Below are 26,680 nucleotides of genomic sequence, written 5' to 3'. Positions count from 1 at the left end.
GAAACAGTGCATCGCTCCCTGGGTTCACTTTATTCTGCTTGTATTCGGCTGTATGAAGAACCGGCTGTGTAGCAGGAACACTACATCTCCTAGACAGACTGAGGTTTGATGACCTCAAGGTTTTTTAAAACCTTTTTGGCACCTTTATCTCTGTGTATAAATAGCTCACAAGTCTGTTCCTCAGCACTGGCTAGACCTAAAGTAGCGTTGAATGCTTCTGTGAGGTGAAAGTAGGCTTTCTCAGTTACTTGTAGATGGAGCATATCCAAGCTGTATGCTATATTTACACACTTACATTCCCTAACAAGTTTTACTCCATAATACACATGCAGTATCTGCAGATTTGGTACAGTGTATTTAAAATGCACTCCTAACAAAAGATTTGTGCTGGACTTAAACAGATGAGTCTTTCCATAATTCAGTTTGTATCTAGCTACTGTCAGCAGCTCTACCTTAAATTTTTTTATACTATTTTTTAGGTAATATTTTGATCAGCAGCAATTCTTAGATCTTTTAAGAGTCATTTAAAATGGGCAGGTAGTGCTATTTATTTCACTGGTATTTGCTGTGAGTAGCTGAATAAGTTTGCCATTCATGCCCCTGCGTCTCAACTGATTGATTTTTTTGGAATTGGCTTGGCAAGTATACTTTTTTTAATCAGCACGCTGCTTGTAATGCAGGAGATAAGAGTGCTTCACAACTGTATAAAGTACACTGGCGCAATATCTTCGTGTAACTGCCAGGGAAGAGCAGGTGGACATTTGGAGTTCAACAGGGACAAACTAACGGATTTATCTGCATTTCCAAAAGGTCACAAGGAATTCTCAGTGACCTCAAGGAGATGTTTTTCCTTTCAGACGGCATCTCAGGTTTCAAGGAGCTCTGTTACTTCCCTGATTAATTGGTGCTGTTGAGCCACGGAGATTTGCTACCTATTAAAGTATCATTGCTTCTGGCGACATGGAAGGCTTTAAGATCTCCTATCCAAATTTTAGTTGGTTTTAACTCTCGTACTATCTGACTGTGAGGTGCTGTGGCTATAAGCATCATTAAAGCTTTGGAGAAGTTACTGTGACTCTTTTCTGAAAAGTTGTTCTCCATTAAACTCTTGTCAGAACTAAGAAAATAAACGGAAGTTATTCTGGTGTATAACTTCCTTATGCATTGCCTTTTTTCATATAACCTAACTAAAAGCATACTCTGTGTTTAATAGTAAACTGTATTGTGATTATTAATAATATTTAACATTAACATTCTTGAATGATTATCAGCAAATCTTGTATTCTCTGGCAGATATGCCTCCAAACCCAGTTATATTTTGTATGTCTGTGACTGAGTAGTTCTGTGTCCATAACAGATGGCTTTAAAAAGCCAGGGAAGCATGAGGGGCAGTCAGAGCTTTTATTAAAGTCTGTGTTGGAGCAACTGAAGTGTGCAAGGTCTATTCCCTAAGGAACCCAGACACGTAAAAATAGGGGGCTGGATGTTTTTGTTTGGGGTTTTTTTTTTTTTTTTTTTTTTTTTGTCTGGGATACTGTCTTGCTAGCCACTGTGCTGGATTTTTCAGATGACTGTAAAACCCTCATTTTTTTATGATCCAGGGCATAGTGTCAGATTCCTATGTTTTTCCCCTTTTTCAGGTGAGTAGTATGCGCATATAATGAAATACCTGTTGAAGTCACTGTGGATAATCCCAGAGGGAGAAACCTGGGAAGGGAGAGCAGTAACAAAAATGTCGGGGGGAGATGAGGAGTCCAAATGTGACTTCCAGGAGCTGCTAGAAGAACTAAACGGTGGGACTCCTGCAGCCTCGCGCCTCGGCCTTCCTGCACAGGGCTGAGCTTCGTTGGCCCTCCTGGGATCACCCTGAAGCATGAATAGAAGAAAGCCTGTCTCAAACTGTTCTGTTAAAAATCTTCCAGCAGCCTCCTTTCTCTATTGCAATTTATAGTTGGATGTGCTCTCTTCACAATTCCCACTCTTAACTAAGTAAAGGCAATAAATTATTAATAGGTCCTGAAATACTGGGCTGGGAGGTAAAAGACAAAGTGATGTGGGAAGTTCTGCCTCTAAATAAGCATTTAGTTGAGTCCTCAGATTCTGCTTTGAGCTCTGAGATGCTCTTACTTAAAAAACATCTGTCAGCGAAACATATTGCTGTCTTACTTTTTTCTATTCTTTCACTTAAAACCAAGGCTGTCAAACAGTTGTGGGAACCTGCAAGAAACAACATTGTGAACCTTTTCAAACGTCTTAAGTTTTTTCTGCTGTGCTGGTGATGCTGACTACAGAAGCTGTTACCTTTTGAAAGGCTGGTAGTTAAAGGAGAAACAGTGTGTGTTTTGTTGGAGCTGTTCTTCAAAAGCATTGATCAGAGAGCAAGGATACAAAACATGAACTACTGGCAAAATAAAGTTAGCTAGGATTTGTGGGTTTTGGGGGATTTAGAAATTTAACACAAAATCTAAATATTCCCACTCTCTGCCACCTTTGGTGGCTTTCTTCTTTGCATAGGTGGTTGAAATGTATTTGGTAAGGGTAATAATTTAAGGCTGAATTAGCCTGTCCTCAGTAGGAATACAGAGGAGTATACCTTCTACTGTGGTCTCTTAATCTTCTTTGTTATCCCAAGGTCAGATTAAAAGGTGCTAATAACTGTCATCCACATCCTCAGTGACTGAATAGTCAGGTAATTAAATATTCAGGGATCCAGCTTTGTGTGATGGAAGTACTGTCTCTTTAGAAGCACAAAAAATGTTTGCTTTGCTTGATTGCTGCTCCCTCTTGTGGGTTTCAGGCTGGTTTAAGCACGCTTGAAGTTCATTCTTGGTTTTTTTAGATGGAATTATTAATCAGCAGTACTCCTGATATACTGGGTGGGATATTGACCTTAAGACTTGCTTCGCTGCATACCTCTACAAATTAGAACATACTTTTATATCAAGAGGACTAAATCTGTAAAAGCATTTAATTCACTTTTAAAATTTAATTTACTTTTTTTCAATAATTTATACTGCTGTGCTATCAGTATATAGTATGATTTACTTTTTTTGTAAAAGCAGGGAGAAGTCTGTACCATAACTGAACCAGACTTGGCAAGTGCCTGCTGTACTGACAGTATTAAAATCTCTCTTATATTTCCTCTTCTGTAGTCCAGTGCTTCTGAGTTGCACTTCACAGGCTATTGCTCTTGTCTGCAGAGAGCTGCTATGTTATGCAAGTTGTTCCTGAAAACTAAATTCAAGAAAAGAGCTCTGTTTGCTTCCTACATGCTCTCCTGCATACCCAATAAATACAAATGCTGGAGCTGTGTGAAAGATTAATTTATTTCTTATAGGTTCTTAATTGCTCTGCTGGCATAAAATCTCTGTATGTACTGTGTTGTGTCTGAAGATTTCACAATGCAACATGTATTTGTTTTCCTGCAGAAGGACATACAATCTCTTTTCTCTGGACAAGAAACTGAAGCACAGTGGAATTCTGAATTGCTCTTAATTGATGGCAAAGACCTGTGCAACTTCACTGACTAGTTCTTGGCATGAAGCTCCTAAAAAAATTTCCCACTGAAACTTCAGAGACAAATTGTTCTGACCTATTGCAAAATGGAAAGGTCCCTCATTAGTGTGACACTAAAATAACAGCAGTTCACATGATCTAATTCAATCTTACACCATTTCAAAATTATGATACAATTTCTCTTGGCATTGGAAGCTGTTCCATTTCAGTCACTTAACTGATGTTGAACTGTTTGTGTACAGGAACTGGAATATGGCTATTAAATCTTGGGTCCCCTAGGCTTTGGTACTTGTCTCCTATGCTTTTATTAGGCCTTTTTTTCCCACCCCCTTCCTGATTTTTGATTTTCACTATTTCATCTTATTTTCCTATTCCTCTCGTGCTCCTCTTATTCTATATTTGTCGTCTATTTAATCTCTGCAATGTTTTCTGCGTATCCCACTGTCTTCTTTGGTCTGCAGTATTTTCAGCTTCTTTTTCCTTTATCTCTCACCGTCTTCACACTACCTGTTTGCATTATTTTTCAATACCATGTTTTCATGGCCAAGAACTGGACTTTTCATTAGCACCTGACCAAGGCTCCAGCTATTGTGCATCTGATAACATTTGAACTTTTTTACTGCTTCTGTACCTCTTCAAGAGCGTATGATATGGAGGAGTGTTCAATGGATTACCTGAAACTTCTGATCTTCATTGTATTTGGCCTTAAAAGAATAAATATGCCTGAAAATTGCTGGGATGCAAAAAGTGTATTTCTGTGGAGACCCAGTGGTGTTTGTGGGTGCATACTTCCCCTGAAAATGTATTTGTTCTTACTGTGATGCAAGTGAAGTTGGGCTTTTGGTTGCCCTTTTTTTTTTTTTTTTTTTTTTTTAAAAGGTGATTAAACCAGAAAGCAGGTGTACTTGACTTGAGAAACAAAACAGAACTTAATCTTGTATCTATGCCCTTTCTTAAAGCTTTATATCATTTTGTGTTGCAGACTGGGTAATTCCTAGAACAGTATCAGTAACCTTTACTTAAAAATTTATGGTTTCTTTTCTCTTGACTCATAGTTTGAGTACTGTTTTAAGCAGTTGCTGAGGTTTTATCCACATTTTAGTGTGCTAGAAGTGCAGAGCTGTGTTCAGGGTTTGCCAGCTTTTATTCAGATGAAATTTGCAGTTCAGTGGAGACCAGAATGTGGTCCCCACAGATTACGTTGTTTGTAGCAGTCCCTGAATTTCAGTTCTTATTTATACTTCAAATATTTTCACCAGTCAGGAACAAAACCTCTGTTTATGTCCACGTTCAAAAAGATGTTGGCATTCGTCCAGCCCCAGAGCCCTCCCCAACCTGTGTTTATGCGGTAAAGAAGACAGATGAAATATTGCTGTTTATTGAAGGCTCCAAATTTGGTTATTGTGCTTACTTTCTCTGTGAGCATGGTCAAGACAAATGTGTTTGCTCTTCAGTAATATGTACCACTGGCTGAATTAATTTTGCCCGTGTGCTTCCTTACTGAGAGTCTTTCTGCTGACCTCTCCGTGCGCTGCGTGCCTGCAGCAGCGACCAGTCCTGGTGGGAAACACTGGTTGTAGCTTTGTTCCCTCTCTGGAAAGAAATGGCAGTGAAGCACCAAGAGTCTGAAATATAATTCAACTCTCTCTTTTATTTGTGGTATTACACAAAGATGTCAAACTAGCAAGGATGCAGAGTCATTAATGTGATAACTTATATTCATCTTTCACTTTATATTTGGTTTAAGCAAAGTTATCCAGTTCTGGATGTTACCAGTTCATTTGCACTACCTGGATAACCCTAGTGCCTGTATTACAGCAAGCATGCTGTTTTTTCTCTCCAAATAAATAAATTCACAATGCCAAGCATACACATTTTGTGATAAAGAAAGATTTAAAGCCTCTTGAGGTGTGCATACTATAGACTTACTGTGGGATGCATTCTACAAACTCTTACCTCCTTTAGTACCCCTTGTTCACATACTGCCTTTCTTTCAGCCTTACTGCTTTAAGCTCTCTAAAGTCTGTAATGAACTCTGGGTGACTTTGATTGTAGAACAGCCTTTGTAATTAAACAGAAATACAGTGTTTAAGAAGTACTCTGGAATACAGCCATTCTACTTGTGTGTTTTGAGGTTCAGTTTTATCTAAATTTGAAATGAGGAAAAGAGTTGCTGCAAAACACTGCTGATCTAATAGAGGGAGAACTAAAAGTATCTGTGTGGTCACTGTAAAGGAGAAATTTCTTTTTTTATAGAGAAGTTGGATAAAGCAAGTGGAAGAAACGACTGAATGCAGTTTAATACCATTAAATATTTCAGGAGACAACACTGGGAAGACTTGTACGCTTTTCTTGTGAAATTCTAGTTCATATTTGCTAATACCGTCAGCTGTCTTTGTTTAACTTTTTCCTTCTAGGTATCATTGTAGCCTCAACAATTCTGATTCATTTGCTTGAATGAGTGATCCAGCTGCTTCCAAGATCAATGTCGACTCCCTCAAAACTATTTTATATGAGTAGTAGACTTGATTTAAAGTATATGAATGCAGTATTATACAGGGTGTATAAAACATGTGGTTTTGTTCTTTGAGATAACAGCTGTAGAGTGGTATCCAAATTCTCCTCTGGTGGGAGCAACCACTTACTGACTAGAGCTATATCGAGAGAAAACGCTGTTTGAAGAAGTGACGTAAATGTGATTAGTGATACTGCGTTGGTCCTTTGCCAAATACGCTACCTATAGAAAACTGGTTGGGGTTTAAAGCTGTAACACACTTCTGCAGAGCTGCCAGCAAACATCCTATACTGGAATTGCTCTTTCATCCCTGTTTTGGTTTTTCAGAGTATGGAAATAGGACAAGTTATTTATTGCTGAAGAGCAGTGCAGGTGGTATGCCTTATATATACAGTGATCTTCCCATTCTCCAGGCTCTGGAGCTACAGTGCTTATAAAAATCTCTGTTTTTACAGGATTCTACAAAACTGATTTTCTGTAGAATTCTGTAATTGCCTCTGAAGCTGCATTGAACTCTCCAATGTTTTTTTCATGGAGAGGATTTGTTTGAATTGAAGGCCATGCTTCAAGCACTTTTTCCTTTCTCCTACTCCAAGTCCAGTGCATCTTCAAGTGGAATCCAGTTTGCAGCTAACCTACCTGCAGCTAAGCTGGTGCCTTAGCACACAAAGGGAACCCAATGTTGCAACAAAGACCAAAACAGATGCAAACCACTGAACAACTTGTCAACCAGCTCTTGGTTACTGGTGTGCACGTGAAGGTACATGACCAGGTAGTAGAGGGAAAGAGACCATATCACCTTCCTGAGAAACTAGTAAATTTTACAGTAATACCACTTTTAAACCCCAAGGGAAGGGGAATTAAAAAAAAAAAATCCGAAGGTAATAAATGTCTCTAAACCACTGCTAGGATCTATGGAAGTGTTTACAGGATACCTCACTTCTAACAGGTGTTTCCAGATCAATTCCTTCTGTCAGGATTTACTTTGGTAACCCATGCAAGCTCATGATGGAGGTCAGTTATTGTTTAGACTGTATTTTTAGCAGTGGTCCCTTGCAACTGCATGGCAATATAATTTATGAAGTAGGACACCACTCCCTAATTGTCTCTTACATTGTGGAGCTGTACACACTGTTTGCTGCAGTGTTCTGCAGAATAAACATTCTCTTCCTTTATGGGGAGTAAAGGTCCATGTCAACAAGACTTTCCAGCCTCTGGTCACATGCTTAAATTATATCTCTGAGTTGGGTTTCCTGGCAAACACATAAGCAAATGTTTCTCCAAAGTAGACAGTGTTCATGTGTAAATTCCTCATTAGCTGTGGGTCTCTTCCCCTCCTCCTCTTCCTAGTCCTCAGCTCAAAATGTTAAGCAAGACCAAGAATGCTGACCCCTTAAACACAGATAACTCACAGCAGCACCATTGGCATGTCCAAGAGGAGCGCTTGCCTGTTAGTACTCCCTGCTCCTGGTGCTTGGGAATTAATGAAAATGGAAAAACAAAGCTCTGATATTCTGAGAAACTTTAAAAACAAAATAAGAAATCAGTCTTTCAGTGCCCATGAAATAAAAGCTTTCCATGAAAAAGCTTACCATTTAATCTCTCTCCAAACTTCAGTTTTGTAGGATTGCATCGTGTGAGTGAGTCTGATTCAGAAAAATAAGTTTAGGTTGCAGTTAGGGTGGTCATGGGAAACACTGTAACAGTTCTTCTGGTCAGTTTTTCTCTGGTGGTGTCCTTATTATTCCCTTTGTACAGGAGAATTGGACACTTCTCAAAGTGAACTGACATTTTTTTGCTAAGATGTTTGATAACAAGATTTTGCAGTGTTTGCAAAGGATCTTAAGACGCAACCATTGTACATTTAAGATGCCATGCTAGTTTATTCTCTGTAGTGAATATAGTGAAACATTTGGGTTGAAACCATAATTATGGCTAGCTGTAAGTCTGATTTTTTTGGACTTTGCTTTTACTGTGAATTTGGATATTGGTTGCCTTTTTTTAACATGTTGAGTTGGAGAGCTTGATGAGGTAACTGGCACTCCTAGAGTTTTTGGATGCTGCTTGTGTTTCCCCACTTAATATCACTAATAGGGGGGTAAGGCTGAAGTGCAGAACCTCTGCCCTTCTGCGTGGTGTTCTTTGAAATTACTAATGGTTTTCCAGTTTACAAAATTTGTGGTCGTGGTAGAGATGGTTAATGCAGCTTCCAGCTCTTTAAAGCTGATTAGGTTTGAGGTAGAGCCTGGGAGATGGTAAAGCCTAATATTGTGGATATACCAGCAGAGAAGCACTTTACTACAAGTAAAAGTTTCTTAGTGGATCACTTCTGCATGGTTGTTTTTACATAGATGTCTGTATACTCACAGGTTCTGTGAGTCACTCCTAATCAAAACTAATTTTTCAGTCTGATCTTTTAAAATTCTGTGGATTTTTATATATATGTGTGTGTGTGTGTGTGTGTGTGTATTATTAAGCAAAGGAACAGAAAAGTTTAAGATTTGGTCAGGAATTTATTGGTTTATGGGAACTATTCTTAAATCTGTCTCTTCTAAACCAGAAAGATCACATAACTTTTCATATACCCATACTTGAAATTTCTGAAGCTTTCTGATAGTAGTGAGGCATTAATATCCTCGATACCCAAATATTCACGACGGCATTGCTTTTGAGTTTTGAAGTTGAATGGATTCCCAGAGCCGAATGATAAACATGCCTTGTATAGGCTGGAACCCAAGAGTGTTCCAGCTTCCCTACCAGCATGACTCAGTTCATCTGACTTCACTGTGACGAGAAGCACTTGCGCCTGGTTCAGCAGTTTCCTTCCTCCTCCTTGCTGCAACCCCTTCTAGCCTCAATAGAAAATAATCTGTTGATACTGGCAGTACATTTTGGTGATGAAAACCGGACATTGTTTTCCTAAGCAGCACTTAGTTGTGTATACTTGGGTTCATTGCCTTGGTTACGGTTTACAAGGAGGTTTTGTTAACTCTGCCAGCAGAGCTGCAAGGGTGCCAGGATGCCCACAGCAGACAGGGATGATGAAGTGAGATGCATGCGTAGTTTTTTCTGTCTTCATGATTTCAGATGGGTGTTACTCCATAGATTTTTATAGACTTTCTTGAATGTTAGAAGAACCTTCACCAAAAAAAAAAAAGAGTCTAGAGTAACCAAATTTTTCTTCTAATATGAAGTACTTTCCAGCCTTTTCCTCCACAAAATGAGACTTTCTTTGTCTGTTGCCACTGTTTGGAAAGCTGGTAGTAAATATGGTATGAAGGGACATGATGGAAATTCTAATTCTAAGAATCATAGAAGAATTTAGGTTAAGACCTTTACGATCATAGAGTCCAGCTATTAACCTAACGCTGCCAAGTCCACCAAAAGAGCTACTAGTTGAAGAGAATAAAAGAAATGCACACTAGAACTTATTTATATATTTATATATATATATATAATATATATATACATGAAATATAATATATATATATATATACATGAAATAGGCTGAGTTACATATGTAGGTGATGGATAGCATTGGGAGGTGGCTGCCGGTATTGCTTAAGAACTAATATTGGGGTGGGCCAAGCTGGAGCCAGCGTGCTCTATGTTGCATGTTTTTTCAGTGTTTAAACCTGTCTGAAAATGTTTTGACTGCTTTATTCCTACTCGAATCCCTGCTTCCGTGCCTCATTTAATGACTACTGGCATCACATGCCCTGAAGACAAAAAATAATCAACTGGGTGTGACCCATGATGGAGGCCAGGCTTCCTTGGAATTTGTTTGCATTGTCATGATTGTAACATACTTGGAAGAGGGAAAGATCATACCGTCATCTGCCTTTTGATGCAACTCCTCGGTAGTTATGGGTAAAGGGTTGCAGTTCTGTAAAACTGAATTTTAGGATTTAGCCCTGGATTTGTGGAGGAATGCGTTGTGCTGTGTGCAAGCATGCCTTTTTTGTGTTTGCAAAGTTGAGGTGTGTTCCCCGTGGCAAGATAAGGAGTCTGTGTCATCAGAAACTGAGCTGCTGTCCAAAGCGCAGTAATTCTTTTTTCTGCTTAGACATACCTAAGATGAATTCACAGTTAACCTACCAAGTTTCTGAAAATGCCAGCTGACTTTTTTTCTGCCTTCTAAATCCCTGCTGTTACCTGTGTTTCTTACGCTCAGTTTAGCATTGTACTACATGGGATGCATATTTCCATTGTAAACATTCTTCCTGCTTAGATATCTCCTCGAATTAATGTCACTCTTGCAATGTCCTATTTCCAGTGGGAAATGCAAAAGGACTGTGCACTGAATTCATGGTGTTTAGCAGAGCTTGAGAACCTTTGGCTATCTTTCTGACTATGAGGGAGGTATGACTAGATACTGCATTTTTGAGGGGGTGAAATAATACCCCCTTTCAGACAGTGTTCTCTAGGTGCTGGAAGTACCCCCCTGCTCCCCCAAGTTTACATAGCAGTGGTTTGAAGAGCAAGGAATCTGAGAGCTAACTGCTATCTGCTTAATGATGCTAAATAGCTTTGGCAAGCAAGCAAGTGAAATGCATCACTGGCTTCCTAGATTGTGTCTCAGCTATTGTAGTTACAGAAGCGTGTGCACTTGCTTTTTATTTAGCAGTGGCTGAAGGATCCAGTGTGGCGCACCAGGAGGAAGAGATAAGAAAGATAGTGTTTATGTGGGCGTACGGAGAATACCTGTTCATGGGAAATTTGTCGGAATGGGCCTCACTTCATATAAAATCAATTCAGACATGCCAAAGTGTGTGGTTTGAATGCTGTCAGCTCTCTATTCTGAAAAATGGAAGTTTGCTAGTATTAAAAAGACCTGCTGATCCTTCAGTTCCTAATCAGCGGGTCCCTGGCACACCTGTGTGAATTTATCCCGAGGTATGTATGAAGTGCTTCAAGTAAAGCAAATAAACATCTTGGCTTCTACATTGATTTAGGAAGTAATTAGAAAAAGGTGTGTGTGTGGGGGGGTCCTCAGTTAATTTATGCCTTGTATAGGAAGTACTCATATCTCTAGCGTATCTTCCAAGTGACAGATAGTATAAAAACTGTACAAATTTCCCAGTGAATGTAAGGGGATGTTAATTCTCATTAACCAAGAAAACCAGAACAAATTGTCGATTTTAAGCTCACATGAAAATATGCATACTTTGACATGCTGAGTTGTTACAATTTACACAGTTAACATCACTCTCCTTTCCTTCCCTTCTCTGTTAAAACTTCTACATATAAGGCAAAACGTACTTTTCCTGAAGAATTAATTCCAGTGCCTGGTCCCTGGCTACCTCAGGGTGAGCTGCCATAGCCCAGAAGCGCTGCCTTCATAAGTGGCTATGATTTCTGGATTTCTGCAATGCTTGATACTGTTTACTGCACCAAAATTAAGTGCTTAGCAGTCTCTGGGAATTAGGGCATATTTTCTTTTGGACCAGGGGCCATTCACAAAAGCCAGACTTGCTGGGCATTGTGGGGCAGAGCAGTGAGGTTGCCAGCCTGGAGCAGGATCACCCAGCGCTGTCTCCAGGAGTGCCAGCCAGCTGGGGCAGAAGGCATGGCTGCAGGCCATGCCAGGGTCTTCTTTCACTTATTGTAAATTGCTGTTGTTCTTTTGCTCTTCCTGACGGAGGATAAGGGAAATGTAGCGGACTAGGAAGTTTATGAACCGTAAATAATGGGCTTAGGGCTGTATGTTATACCACCTGAATAGGAAAGAGTTTCCTGATCGTGTTAGGTTGGCCTGGTTCCTGATTTCAGTATAAGCCATACTGGGGGATGAAATGGGTGTCTGTCAAACGTAAATTTAAATTATAGATGATTTCTCTGTACTGAATGTTGACTGCTTATGAAGTGTGCTGTGCAGACTATATTGTCTGGCTTCCTTTTCCCCTTTCATTTCACATATTTTGTTATGCAGGCATACTTGTCATACCCTCCAGCTAGCAGGTTTACCAAAAAGAAATTTAACATGAGGCTATAGTGTATCATTGAATCTAATTATCAGCCTTCAGAGTAGCTTAAGCCTGATTTTTTTCTAATTAAAAACCCAATACCTTTGAGGCATGTGATTATCTTTCTGCTTCACAGGAATATATAGTACTCCTATGTCTATTAGTTTCTTTATTTTCATGCACACATTGAAGTGGGTTTAAGACAGGTCAGATTTATTTTTTTAAAAAGCAAAATTGAGTCCTTTACCCTGTGATGAAGGAAAAAATAACTTGTAGGCTCAACAGGTGGTGTTGGACTTTAATGAAAAATGGAGACTTTGGAGACCTTATTGTAGCCTTCCAGTAGTTAAAGGGGGCTTATGGGAATGATAGAGACTTTTTACCAGGGCCTGTAGTGATAGGACAAGGGGTAACGGTTTTAAACCGAAAGAGGGCAGATTTAGATTAGATGTGAGGAAGAAGTTCTTCCTCGTGTGGGTGGTGAGGCGCTGGCCCAGGGTGCCCAGAGCAGCTGTGGCTGCCCCCTCCCTGGAAGGGTTCAAGGCCAGGTTGGACGGGGCTGGGAGCCCCCTGGGCTGGGGGAAGGGGGCCCTGCCCGGGGCAGGGGGGTGGGACTGGGTGATCTGTGAAGGTCCCTTCCAACCCCCAAACTATTCTGCAATGCTATGATTTAGGTAAAACTTAAATCATTTGTCTGTTTTACAAATGCAAAGCTCCCCCTCGGTTAAGCAGGGTTTCTCCCAGGGCCAGGAAGCAAGTTAAACATCCCTAATGTCTTTTATTTAAAGGAAGCGTGTCTGGCCTTTCCAGGGACAGTGGGACATGGCTGGGGTCCAGGAGCTGTCAATGAATCTAGTTGAAGTATTCCCCCCACAGGTAAAACAGTGCCAGCGCTTCCAAATTAGCTAAAATACTGTCAGCAGGCATGGCACTGCGTGCTCCTCCAGCGTGCCAAACCCGATTCTCCATACTGGGCTGGCAGCTCATGGAAAAACTGAGCTCAGTTGCTGGGTGGGGGCTTTGCAGGGCTCCTCAGCCTGCACCGGCTGGCCGGGGAAAGGGGAGAGAGTGCAGGGTTTAGGTGCTAAGGAGCAAACTGGTGTGCTTGTCTCTGCAGCCGGAGAAGATCCGGTGCCATGAAGGGATGGCTCTCCGTGTGCTCTATTGTTGCTGCTGCAAAACTGCCGCGGATAGGATGAGCTGCTTAAGCTTCCCTAATTCTCCCTACCTGGGTGGTTTCCTCCCTGCCCTCTTGTCTCTGTGAGGGGGTGGGGGTGTGCGCCTCGGATAAAATCAAGGGGAATCAAGAGATGGCACTAATTTCTGTGGAGCCAAGATTTCTGCTCTGACTGGCGTGAATTGTTCTTGGGGTACATTTAGTGCCATTAAAACACATTTGTGTTCTTTAATCATTCTCATTTTTCCCTCGGTGTGTTTTAAACTCATCCAGCTCGTCACAAGAGACCTTTAGAAATGCAGAATGCTTTTTTTTTTTTTTTTTTTTTTTTCTGTTCAGCCACTATTCCTGATTGCTCTTCTGCAGTGCTTTCAGACCTTGATAAGGTGCTGTTTTTTGTCCTGGCCTTTTCTTTTGCTCCGTTATTATTGTCATTATCATTATTATTACTATCATTATTATTACGGTAATTATTATTATTAATTTGTTGCTTAGAGTATAATGCTATTTCTCAAAGAATAAAAACCCAACACTAGCATATCCAGCGTTGATTACCCATTTTAAACTCAGCTCTACATAACCCAACATACTATCCGGATATAATTGCAGCAAATTAACAACAGTTAGGCGGTTTCTTTCTGCCTGCGATGCAAGTGCTGGGTGGTGTGAGGATGGAGGGATGGATGGATGGATGTATAAGCATCTGTTCGATGTTACTTTCCAGCACGCTGCGAGAAACAGTTGGGATACGCCAAGCAGGGGCTTGGTCGGTTGTTGCATCCTCCTCGAGCATCAGAAGGAGGTTACGAGCTTTGAAGCCGCTCTCGGAATTGCTTTCTCCCCTGCAAGCCGCTTAAGGGAAGCGCCGGGCCCGCCCGGGTAGCAGTGGCTGGGAAGGGAGGAGGGGGGCTGCCCTGTGCCGCCGGGACGCCCCGGCGAGGGGCGCGGACCCCGGGCCGGCCCCGGCGTGGGCTCCCCCGGCCGTGGGGGCCGGCGCCGGCAGCGCCCCGCCCCGTGGGGCCAGCCCGGGCCGCTTCCTGCGGGGACAGGCGAGGAGGAGCCGCGGCCATGGAGGCGGCAGCCGACTGCCTCAGCCCGGCCGCCCGGCAGCAGGTAAGGGGGGGCCGCCTGCACCGTCCCCCAGCCCCTTCGGAGGGTGTGGGGGTTGGGGCCGCGGCGTGCCCACGGGCGGCCGTGGGGAAGGGGCTGCGGGGTCGGCGGGCCGCACACCCCACGTGGGGACAGCGGCCGGCTGCGTGTGCGCCCTGGCACGGCGGGGCTTCCCCCCTGCGTGTTCCTCCCCACGGGCTTCCCCCCCCCCCCGCCACCCCAACCCGCGTGTGTCTTCGCTGCCGCAGCTCAGACCTAGCGACCTGGCGGGGGGGGGGTGGGGGGGGGTGGGGGTTGCTGGGGGCTCTCGGTTTATGTGCGATTCGGAGTTTAGCCTCCTCTTGGGCGCTGGTGTAATCGGCGGCAGCTCTGCGGCGGTGGGTGCCAGGGAGGTGCTTGCGACTGCCGGCTGCCGAAGGTAGGTAATTCTTCAAAGCGCGTGGAATTTTCTAAGGCTTTCTTGTAAAAATCAGGGACTAAAACGTAAGCTACTTACTGCTCAGTTTGGTACGGGAGGAGGTGTGCCAATTGAACCTGTTAAATGTTTTCCAGATAAAGTTTCAGGACAGCCTCGTGTGTCCATAAAACGTTAACGGGTGGATTAGTCATCCCTTGTCACTCGGGTTCACCACTGTCACTATGAACAGGAGAGGAGCTGTTAGACAAGCCCATAATGGGCCTGTCTGTCCAACCAGCGACGCTGGTATGTGGGTATTAGAAGGGAATTCTTATGTTTATATGTGGGCTAGGGTTCATGAACATGCTGCCTTTAAATACTAATTTACATTTAAGAGAAAGGTGGGGAGTTAAGCAAGATGTGGCCTGAGAGAGCCTTATGTGACTCATAGGCTCATTGTCAAATGAATAAGTGGTGCAAAGTATGTTTATAACTCAGGTGCAGAAAATGTCAGGTGAGTATGCTGGTTTGACCTCTAAACATAGAAGTCATTTATAGACACTCTTGTTTCAATGGTAACTCAGGGTGAGCTCCTGAAACTCGCTGGTTTAGGTCACTCGCTACTCAGGTGGAGACTGGAAAAACATTGCCATGGGTTAGCAGTTGTTTTACCCAATGTTGGTCAGCTGCGTTGCAGGAATATTGCAAATCAGGTGCTGCTTGTCTAAACAGACTTTAAATTCTTTAGAAGTACAACAAACCTTATCAGATTTCTTTGCCTAATGAAGCATGTGACTTATATAAAGAGACTGAACAGTTGTATAACATTTGAGAAAAAGCCTTTATATGCAGAATATTGGAATGGGGCAGCATGAATCATGAAAAATTATGCTTGTCCCCAAAGCAACTTGCTGGCGGTATCTTAAGCATGTTGGAAAGAAGTTTAAATCAGCCTGAGAATACTTATTGCAGAAATACATAATAGTAGTTATGTACAGTGAACAGGTGTAATTTAGTCAGGCAGACTTGTGTTTTAAAGTTTCTCTGACAGTGGGATCAGAGAACTTTCTGAGTATGGTTTGGTGCTGGCAAACACTTCAGTCCTCCACAAAAAATAAGATACTGACTTTGATTACTAGTCTTAGAAGCAGATAATTTTGAGTACATTGGAATTAAGGGGTGCTTTGTATAGATCGAAAACATACAGATGTAGCTATGTGGCAAGTCAACATAGTCATTTTTCACTGCTCAAAAAAGCAGCATAATTTCCTGTCTTTGTTGGCTGTTTCTTGGAGCTTCCAGTCAAACAATGAGCTCTTGGACATTTCAGGAGGAAAAAGCTCTGAGAATGCACACCTTCAGGATGTGTGTCATTAGCCTATATCTAACCAAGTCACCTAAATAATTCTCTCATCAAAATGATAATGACTCTGCAGCTTCCCTGACGTGGCGCGCAGGGCCCGGAAGCCGTCGCTTCCGTAAGCATTGTGCATTATACACTGGCCCCGGGTGCAACCAGACCTCACCTCGTCTGGATGAGTGGTGTTTAAAAAGGGGGTATGTGGGGGGTAACTCCTCAGCAGTTGCAGATCTTGTACTTCCACTGCTGCAGATGGCAGAAGATGCTTCTCCCTTTCCATCTGGTATCAAATATCTGGTTTGGCTCTTTTTCAGATGCAGTTGTACTTCAGTAGCGTACCAAGTTACAACCTGCTTAGTTTTTCCCAGTTCAGAGCTAAACATACTGAACTCCTTTAGGCAGGGTAAAGATCTGCTGCTGCAGAGGACTGGATTTGTATTTTAAAACTAAAGTGTCCCTTAAACAGGGGTGTTGAGTGCTGAGCAAGTGGGCCAACAAAAGCAACGAGCACTTTGCGGTGCAACAGTATACTTGTTTCAGGGCTTGGTGGCTATAAATCATCCTGGGCAACTGCAATAAAAAGGCAAAAATATAGGATGTATAGTTGTAGTATTGGAGCGAGTGTCATAAATTAAGGTGATTATTTTTCAGCTGGTGTGCATTTCTGTGTTCTCCTCATCTCCTCTTGTTTTGCCCATGGGGCTTTACAGAAGCCCCTTAGGAGGTTGGGTTTTTTTTTTCCGTATGACATACACAGTATGGCTGAAGCTGCCGGTTCTCCTTGTCAGATGAGCAATACTTCATGAAAGGGAAGTTACAAAAGCTTTGTAATGAGTGCAAATAGGTTTCATATTTTTATTCTGTTTTTGCCAGTGATCTGTCACTTTTGATTGAGGCCTGTATTGCTCACTGAGTCACTAGTGAATTTTAGATGCTTTTAAGATTACTTCCTTCAATCTTAGTGATTTTTTTTTTTTTTTTTTCATCTTGAATCTGTTGAATAATTATGCTGGCAACCTTGAGATTTTCGTTTTAGCTTTTGTAGTCTGAATTTCAGAACTCTGTATGAATTTATTGATGGTTTCATGGTGTTCAGCTGTGTCCCTTGCAGGCTACAGTGTCTGTCTGATACTGCCTTTAGAGGTGACTTGGGTCTGGGCTCTGACAAGTGCTTGGGCTGGATGAAGGCCAAAGTCATCCAGGCAAAGCCTGCTGTAGTTTAGTCAGCACAGAGAGAGAAATGTGAAGTTAAAGTTGCTGTTTGCAGGGTGTGCAAGAAATCAGGATGTTTATAATGCAGAGCTATTAATGTGAAAGCAGAGTCCAGGACTTTCAAAGAGTGTGATTTGACAAACTCAGACAAATTTAGTCACGCCCCTGCTTTTTAAGAAGAGGTCCATAATAAATCTGACATTCTTATGTATTAGTCTAAAAGTCTGTAGGTGACGCTGGATGTCGTATTATGAATGTTCATGATGTGTGGGTTGCTGTTGGGGTAGCCACTCCTGTCAGTAGCTGGGCCATGCTTTTGCATAGGAGAAAATCTGTATGTAATAATTCCTGTTTGTCTCCCCACATTTGCTGCAGAATTTGCTGGACGTTAGGGTTGCTACCAGACTTTTGGTTTGACTTTGCTAAAATCGGACATGATGTTAGGTGTAGACTCATCCCTGCCCTGATTTGATTTACTTCCTCTGAGTGCATGAGCGGTGTCAGGTTTGTCACCAATGCCACCAACAGAATATCAAAAACATTCATTTGGGTTAAGTAACTGTATCAAAGCGTGGTAGAAATGAGGTTATGAAGGGCACAGGCTGATCGCTTAATGACCAACATGATTATAGTAGAGTACCTTTCTGTTGAGTTGGAGAACACCCTCCAGAGGCTTGTATGCAGCCTCAAAGGGGTAGAGTTTGGAAACACTGAGATAGGATATTGGACTATCCTATATATAGGATATAGGATATGCAGCTGGGGGACTGTTTCTGCTCTTTGTCAGATGAGGACTTTCCTGGGCACCCGTGAGTATTCAGGAGCTCTGACCTATCCTTCCACAGACTCTAGTGGTCCTGTTTTGTTGAAGTGCCCAAGGGAGATGGATGACGAGTAAGAACATGTTAAGTCTTTCTTAACCACCCTTACCGGAGGAAGCGAAGTAAACTTTATTTGATGGAAGTGATTGGTTCATGCTTAATCATTATCTCAGTGCTGTTCTTATCACTGATACCATCAGAGACCATTGCTTACTGTTTTGTCCAGATCATTGCCCTGAGAATTTTTTTCTCTTTGTGTATTTCTTGTCACCCATAGTCTTATTTTAGTGTGAGTTCAAAAACCCTTTAGGGAAAGATGGCCTGTTCCTTACCAACTGCCTTTGTCTAGCACAAATGAGCTGGTGTTTTTGTTGGGAACCACAATGAAAATAACTATGTAATCATCTAAATAGCACCCAGACACCATTGAGAACATGTTTAAAAATGTAACAGTCAATTTACTTAAAGTATTTGATGCAGAATATCAGACTTTAAGGTAGGAACTACCGGCAGCCTTCTGACATACAAGCTGAGGTTACTAAGAAGCCAGGAGCCAGGCTCATAATGGGGAAGTATGGGAGGATGAGACAGTGGATTTTAAGTTGAAAGAGCAGATTCTGACATGATGGCAGGAGGGGAAAGACTGTTCCCTGTGAAGATGGTCAGGCATTGAAAGAAGAGCTTGGAAAGGCAGCGGAGCCACTAAAGTTGGAGGTTTTCAAGAGCCAACTGCACAAAGCCCTGAGCAACACAGTCTGAATTTGATGCTGACCCTGCTTTGAGCAGGAGGGTGAACTGGAAACCTCCTGAGGTCCTTTCCAGCCTCAACGTTGCTGTAATTCTTTGTTTTGATATGATAAAAATTAGTAGCTTTAAAATACTAGTGTTCTGGGTGGGATAACATTGTTTTGACTTCTTGCAAAGATTTCAGTAGGGTATGTGCTGATGGCAGAATTTGATATGTTAAAAAAAAGTTTAAAAGCTATTTAAAAGGATCCAGAATATATTGTTTCTCATTTGTATTGAAAGATACTTAATGCTGAAGGGCCATGTGGCCATGGAAAGAAGTTCATGAATAAAAAATATGCTTGTTCCAGATGTAAGCTATTGTTAGTCAAAGATACTAAATGAAAACGCATTTTTACTCTTACATGTCTTAAAGGTTTGCAAATTGGCTTTGTATGAGGAGGTGAAGGACTGCAAAGCTGAAGTAGAATAGAGAAACTCCATGGATTGGCACTTAAAACTGAAATGTGTTATAGATGTGATCTATCATTTACTAGGATTTTACACAAAGTGAAATTAATTTACTGCAGTTGGTATTGGGATCTGGGGAACTGGTGAGCCTTGTTCTCAGGGAGGCCTTAGGATGACTTGCTAAACTTCCTCCCCCCCCCCCCTTCCATTTGTCAAATCAATATCATACTTGTTCCAGTACTGTGCTTTCTTACCCTTAGCATACATCTTAGAGCATGTTTATATAGTGGGTGTCATAAATGATATCAAACATTGCAGGTAAATCAGAATGCTGCCTGGCAGGGATTCTGCCTAGTATTTGCCCAGTGGCAGGGCCGTGGGGTTTCTTTTTGGACAAACTGCTTCAGGTCGGCAAGTGTGGTTGAAGTCCCTTGAAAAGGCTTGTGGTAGCGCATGCCTACACCCTGGAGCCTGCTGTTGTTTGGCTCCGTAAGTGACGGCACCCCGCGATGATGAGAGGGGATGGATTTTGGGCGCAAGCACGGAGGTCCGCTCTAGGCATGCGAGCGTGGGTGTGTTTTGCAGCTTTTGTCCACAGTAGAGCTGATTACCTTGAAATTCAAGCAATGAATTGAAAAGAGAGCAGCGCTTTGCGCAAAACCAACCCTTCACTCTTTCTGCCATGGGCATTTTTACCCTCTGAGAAGTTTTTTCTGTTGTTACAAGTAATTTTTCAGGCTGAAGTTGTCTGTGTTGCAAGAATTAAAAACTCAGATCACTTAAATAGATGATATTTGCACAACAGGGAGCTGCAATAGTCATAAGAAGTAATCTGCCTGCCTACCAGTTTGAGTCTAGGGACAATGCAGTAAAATGGGAGAGAATGTAGATAAATGAACAACAGCAGTATTTAGTCATTGGGGCTATTTGTGGTGGGGTTTTGTAGAAGGTGGGTGTTGTGAACTTAATTTTTGGCCTAGTGACTGTATATTTTGGCTTTTGTTTTAACTGGTGAGGATTTAAGATGTACAGCACTGCAAGGCTCCTAGTCCTCCCATACACCAGCTTGTGCTTGGTTTTCATTAGCCCTTTTCTTTCAGCTGAAGGTTTCAGCCAACCTACTCCTTTTTTGGCTTTTTTCTGTGTTTGGTTTTGTGTTTTTGAGGGTTGTGGCCTTTTTCCACAAGTTTGAGTGGTGAATATACTTACAGAAGGGAAAAGAAATTACACCTTTCTTTTTTTCTGGTTTTCTGTCTGTTTAGAAGTGCTAGTGAAAGTGTTGGCGTTTTGATTTTCTGTAGGCTTGACCTTGATATTATTGCAGTTTTTCATGTTACACTGGATGCTGTACTTAACAGTAAAAGGTTTCAGAAGCAGCAAAGTTTGGTGTAACACCAGGGTGACTAGCTGAGCAACGCCTTTTGGTTCCCTGCTGATGAGGAAAAATGACACAATGTGTTTGCTGCTGGTCAAATTCATTCATCAATAAAAAATAATCTGCACGACGGGGGGGGGGGGGGGGGGGCGGGAGGGGAAGAGCAAAACCCGCTTTTCTTAAATAAATCTATTTCCTCTCTTCCCACAAAAATAATAATTAAAGAAACACAGAGCACTTCTAAACGCAACTGCTAACCGAGGGTAGTGCCTGCACGAGGGTGTATTACCTGCCTGTGAAGCATAACAAGTTATGGAAGGCAGGGCCATTAGTTGCAATAGGGAATTAACTCCTACAGATGTGTTTACAGTCTTGCCGAGTCAAGTCTCCTTATTTCATGTCCTGCTTAACAAGTGTGCTTCACGTTGAATTGTCCGGCTTTTATTTCATTGCTGTGTTCCCGTTTGCAGGCTGAAGCCAGACTCGCAGCAAAGCGAGCGGCGCGGGCAGAGGCACGAGAGATCCGAATGAAGGAATTGGAGAGGCAGCAGAAAGAGGTACAGTCAAGGCTGTGGGGGGTGTTTTGATCATCTTCTTTCCTGAATATAATCTGGGATCCTGGAACAAAGGGTTAATCTAAATTTTGTTGAAACATTAATAGTCTGCTTGGAGCTAAAGTTGTATCATAAAATAGCCTGGAAAAAAGATGGTTTGCGGCAAGAATTTTATCTGGGTGAAGCAAGTATAATTATTCATGGAAAATACTGGTGATTACTTAGTAATCATTGTTTAATATTAAACTCTGAAATATGCAGCTTGTTTGTGTGTGCATTGGGGTGGTGGATTCTTATCACTTGCTTAGAAATCTAATAAATATGGAAGACTCTTGGCACTTGTATAACTCTACTTGTATGCTGTTTCGCTTCATCTCTGTGAAGCTGGCATTGTGGTCCTCCCCCGTTTTATAAAAACGGTCTTCTGCTGTTGGTAGAAGTGATGATGGAGACTGGATTTGGCAAAACATTAGCTTTGCCAGAGTGTTTGGATTAAATGCATGCTGTATTCTCTCCCAAATTCTGGAAGATCTAGTTGTTTTATATCCTCAGCAACGCTACTGTGCCTCTGCTTGTCAGTGTGTGGGAGATCATGGGCTTCCAGTGTAGGAATGATCTTTAAGACCAAAAAGGCTTGTTCTGTTCCTGCTCTGTTTGACAAGTAGGAACTGCACTAAATGTCACTTTGTCTCCAGGAAACTGAGAGCAGCATTTGTTTTGAAGCTCTAGAAGCTGAACTAGTGCTATTAGAATGGGGCTGCATTGGTTCAGCACAGGTGGACTGAACCAGAAGGGCTTAAAACTTGTGTTTGTTGATGTGCATTTAATGAAACAGCAGAGTAGACATAACAGCGTCAACAGTAATCATAATTTATTTTTTCTAAGTAGATTTTGAAGGAAGGGGAAGAAACAAGGAATTTGGGGGCAAGGCGTGGGAATACCTAGTGAAAATACATGTACATCTGTCCTTCAGGGTGCAGAGGAGGATTCAGTTTAGCTTTTAGACAGTGAACCAGGGTGTGATGGCAGACTAGTATCAGTGCAGGCTGCAGCAATCAGTGTGCAAAAGCAGCACTCGGGCAGTTTGCCCACGCTCAGCTTCGTGCTGGAGCGTCTCATCTAGTTGAGGCACGTCTGGATGTGTCGTAGCACCCTGTAGCTGCAGCGGGGTTAGATGTACCTGCAAACACAACGGCAGTAAGAGCTGCGGGGGAGCGTTGCTGCAAGCACAGTGCCTCTGGAAGAGAGGAGCCTTTCTGCTACAGTTGCTGAGTTTGAAGGATGTTTCCTGAGTGATGGGACTTGCGGAGCAGCCTCTGGAAGATCCGTGGTAAACAACCACCGGGTGTTCTGTTTGGGGAGCAAAGTAAATAGGGGTGTCATGGCAGCTGACAGTGGTGTTACCATCTAATTTGCAGATAACTTTAATGGAGCTGATGACCCCTTTGAAGATTAAAAGCTGATGCTGCAAAGGGTGTCCTTGTAAATTGAAATTTGGGTATGGAAACTAAAGCCTTGTGTGTGTGCTCCTGCAGTTGGTAACAAAGAGCTAGTGATCTGAAAATCTGTGAGAACGTAGTTGTACAGATAGAAATTGAATAGTACAGGATGTCGCTCCGAAATACCAAATTCAGTGAAAGCTAAGCCAGATAGCCACTACAGTCTGTTTGGTAATTCACTGGCATTAATTACATACTGTTACTAAACATTTATTTAATATTTTGCAAGATTAGATATTTTGCAGCTTTTTCAAATAGCTTAATCTCAGCCCTCAGATGCAAGGTTGAGCTAGTAAGGATGGCTGCAGGAGGCTTTTCGTTGCCACAAGTATCTTGCAGATATAATAAAAGAAAACACACATATAGAAAATCCCGAGCAGCGATCGACACAAGATTTGGCGCTTACACCCTCCTTGGAGGAGAACATGCTGTGATACTGGTGTCTGTACAGCTTGTTGTCTGCCATCTTCATTCTCATTCGCAAACTTCTCAGAGAAATAAATAGCACATTCACACTGTTGCCATGTTGAATAACCAGAACTTAAAGCAAGTGCTTTACTACTTCAGAAGGCTTTTTAGGGACAGTTATGGGAGTTAAAAACCAATAAATAAATTTATTGCATGTGTGTGTACTTGTTCATGCTTAAAGCAGTGCACATGCCCTGACAGGCTTCTTGTGGATCATACATTGCTTGAGAATACATTTACATTGTTGATCTGAGTTAAAAGTTTCCAGATGCTACCATTACAAGCTATAACTGTGGTGGTATAGTTCTCACTGGCAGTGAAGTAGGATGTTTTCATGATTTGGATTTTGGACTGGAGATTGTCATTAATCTAGTATCAATGACATTTCTTAATGTTTTACTTCATTTTCTTCATTCTAAAATAATTGGGTGACACTTGCATCATGAGTCTATGTAAGTGATTTAGCTAATGTTCTGCTTGCCATTACAGAAGAAATATCAATGCAAAAACACAAGGTCTCTGAGATTGTTGTTCTCTTATGAATGTTTCTGTAGGTAGAATGAGCAACAGCTTCATTAGAAAGCTATTAGAGCGCCCTGAGCTGGTTCTGTTGGCTTGGCCGTATGTGAAGAGCACACCAAAACTTAGTCACAACTTTACAGTAAACCTCACAGGTAAATGGTGAAGACTACACGATATCATACTGAGCTCTTCTTTTGGCAGAAATGATTTCAAGTCAAATGCATAGTGGACAGCAGAAATTGCTGCATAGTCTGTTCTTTTGGAAATTTAAAGTTGTATTCAGCAGCAGCTGCACTAGCGATCAGCTCCCGTCCTTTCGGAAGGAGCATGCGGTGAGAAGCTCGTGGCAGAGCTCTTGGTGGTAGGTGGTGCCCGGGCTGCCCTACCTCTTGCCAGTGGTCGCTGCTTTTCACCTCGTGGTTTCTGTGCTTGGAGGGGTGGCTTTACTAAGCTCAGTTTGAAATATACAGTGATTCTTAAGAATTCTTCTGGAAACTTAATGTGAAGCAACATACTGCTGTAGGAGAACAATAGTTGCGGAAATTATGTGGCAGGAGTAGATGGGCTTTTGGAGGAAAGCCACGCTGAATTGCAGTGTGAGATGTGGGAGAGCTAGTGTGGAAAGGCTGCTGCCGTTCGCTGTGGTGGGGCAGGATTGCAGGTGTGTTTCAGGGGCGGTATCGTCTCATCACCTGGCATCACCTCCTGCCAGGCAGCAGAGAGAAGGGTGAGTGTGCCAATGTTTTGGGGTTGGTGTTTTGTTTTTTTTCTGTGCTTTTTTGTTTGTTTGCCCCAGGGAGAGGAAGATAAGGAGGAGAGCAGGAGTACAAGATTAATAGGAAAGTATAAACTAGGTAAATGAAAAGTGTTTTCTGAAGCTGAAGAAGGAAAATGAGCACAAGAATTATGATCTGATATATGCTAATTTATGACGATAAGGGTAGTGATCACTCTTGAATCACATATATGTGTATATTTATGTGATTATATGTATTTATAATTATATATATATGTTTAGTAGAGAATGAGTGCCTGGTCATGAGGCTCTAAGAAAGACACAGATCTAATAAACATTGCTGCTTGAATGTTTCTGACTTCTGATTCTGTGATGCTTTGTTGTTGTTATCCACCAAAGACGTAAATTATTAATCTGGAGGTCAAGCATACCAGGTTTTCTGGTATGCTTCCATGCATAGGAATTCCGTCAGTACAGGAAAGCTCTCATGTGAGGCAGTGCCAATGCGTGTTCTTAGCTGCAGGGACAATTATAATAGAGGGTACTTGCTCCCTTTCCTGTTTCCATACCACTGGTACCCACCCAGCTGCTGGGAGTCAGAGCAGTGATGGGTCCTCTGTTTTGTACCACACCATGCTGCCATGGTCTTTAAACCATGTTTGCAACTGCAGACTCCAAGGCCAGTCCATTTGGCTTGTACAGTAGAGTTGTGGTTGGTACTAAGACAAATGCTTGTGCGCATTCAGATATTTATGTTTAATTCACACAGAAGAGCAAGTGAGGAATTGTCAGCTCAGTCTTTCTGTGTAACAAATTGATCTCATGGCGCTACCAGGTGAAAACGGAGAGAAGAATTTTCTTCAGTGTATTTTTTTTTCTTTTTAAAGCTTGGCATAAGATATATTAAAGCCTTTTTTCCACAAGAAATATTTAACAGTAGTGCTTCAAGACATGTAAAAGCTGCAGCATTAGGACTAATTGTAGAGAATGTTTTATGTAGGAGTACCTTCTGTGTGTTCTGCTGGCAAGACTTTAAATGTCTCTTCGAGGACTGACACTTGGAGACCACAATTTAAGCTGATATTAGTGCCTGAAGTGAAAAGAGAATGATCTCCTCCCACTCCTTAATCTGCAGGATAGGATTCTTCCTTGCCAGTTCACACAGCAGATGAGCCTGTACTTCTAGTTCAAGGCAAGTGCATTGTGCTTGTCTCCTAGCTTCATTTTCAGCTCTCACATTAAGGGCACAGCACAAAGCCTGCCTTTGCTATTTTGTAAATTTGTTCTTTACCAGCATACTCATTTGCACATACTTTTCCTCCTTTGGTTTCATATTTCTTTGGAATAAAATATATTACCAGTACTTTCTGTCATGAGTTTCTTTTTTTTTTTTTCCCATGTCTGTTCCTTGAACATGTAGTAAATTTAGTAAATGTACTAAATCCAAATTAATGCAGGCAAAAGACTTGGAAACACTATTTGCTCACCCATTCTGTTGACTTAGGCCCCTTCTTTCCTTCTAGGATTTGGTGCCCATGAGTCTGATCTGAGTCAGAGGGTCCCCTGGCACAGCTGGCATTTGGGATTGTTTGAAGCTGTTTAAAAACCCAGGCGGTGCAGGAAAAGCAGAATTCTTGTAGCTTGAATGGGAGGGGAGATACAGACGATGAAACTTGGTGCTTACATACACAGGGAAGAAATTAAGGAGCTTTGTGATGATTAATCTGTATCTTTCTTATAAAACCAGTGTGAAGATGCACAGGAAAATTTGAAGAGGGACAATGTTGAAGGTGTTTTTAGTAGGCCCTGGATTTCTGCCTTCTGCTGCCATCTGATCATGCTTCACTGGCTTTTTCTGTCCCACTCTAAAGTTACTTCTATGAAAAACTTTATTTTTGCGGGAAACCTCACGTAATGCAGAAACCGAGAAAGCAGTCTACCAGTAATAGTGTGGACAACACACTTAACACTTCTTTTTTTTTTTTTTTTTTTTTTTTTTTTGCCATACCATAGTACGAGGAAGTGCTATTTAAGGCATTTGACTGCTTAGATGTCTGTTGACTCTTTTAAACTCTTTGTGGGGTGCATAACTGCAATAGAGATTGTTTTGTAAAAGTATTTCTCTTGTAACATACTCTCTAAGGAGAGCAGTACACTGGTGAGAGAGCAGTCACTTCGGAGCAGAGCTGTTGTAATGCCTGGTAGCTAATGGATGACCAAAAAATTCCAGGTTCTATAAAACACTGGAGCAGTTA

General features: G+C 41.9%; 1 protein-coding gene across 23 annotated transcripts in view; it reads left to right on the top strand.

The window, feature by feature from the left end:
- The window catches only part of LRRFIP1 (LRR binding FLII interacting protein 1), a 114,389-nt gene that overhangs the window by 27,914 nt on the left and 59,795 nt on the right, over nt 1-26,680 (top strand). For 17 of the 23 annotated variants that reach the window (XR_006164512.1, XM_042783802.1, XM_042783801.1 and 14 more), the window contains exon 2: nt 21,117-21,203. Coding sequence is in view for 22 of the 23 variants with exons in the window: in XM_042783802.1 (XP_042639736.1) it covers nt 21,117-21,203 (87 nt within the window). In the remaining variant the exon portion in view is untranslated. Of the gene's footprint in view, nt 1-14,186; nt 14,288-21,116; nt 21,204-26,680 lie in introns of those variants that run through there. The other 6 variants (XM_042783803.1, XM_042783804.1, XM_042783800.1 and 3 more) reach the window with 1 other exon arrangement.

Source organism: Tyto alba, unplaced genomic scaffold, assembly GCF_018691265.1.
Source record: "Tyto alba isolate M040663 unplaced genomic scaffold, T.alba_DEE_v4.0 Super-Scaffold_7, whole genome shotgun sequence".
NCBI lineage: Eukaryota > Metazoa > Chordata > Aves > Strigiformes > Tytonidae > Tyto > Tyto alba.
This window is presented reverse-complemented; position numbering and strand designations above follow the sequence as displayed.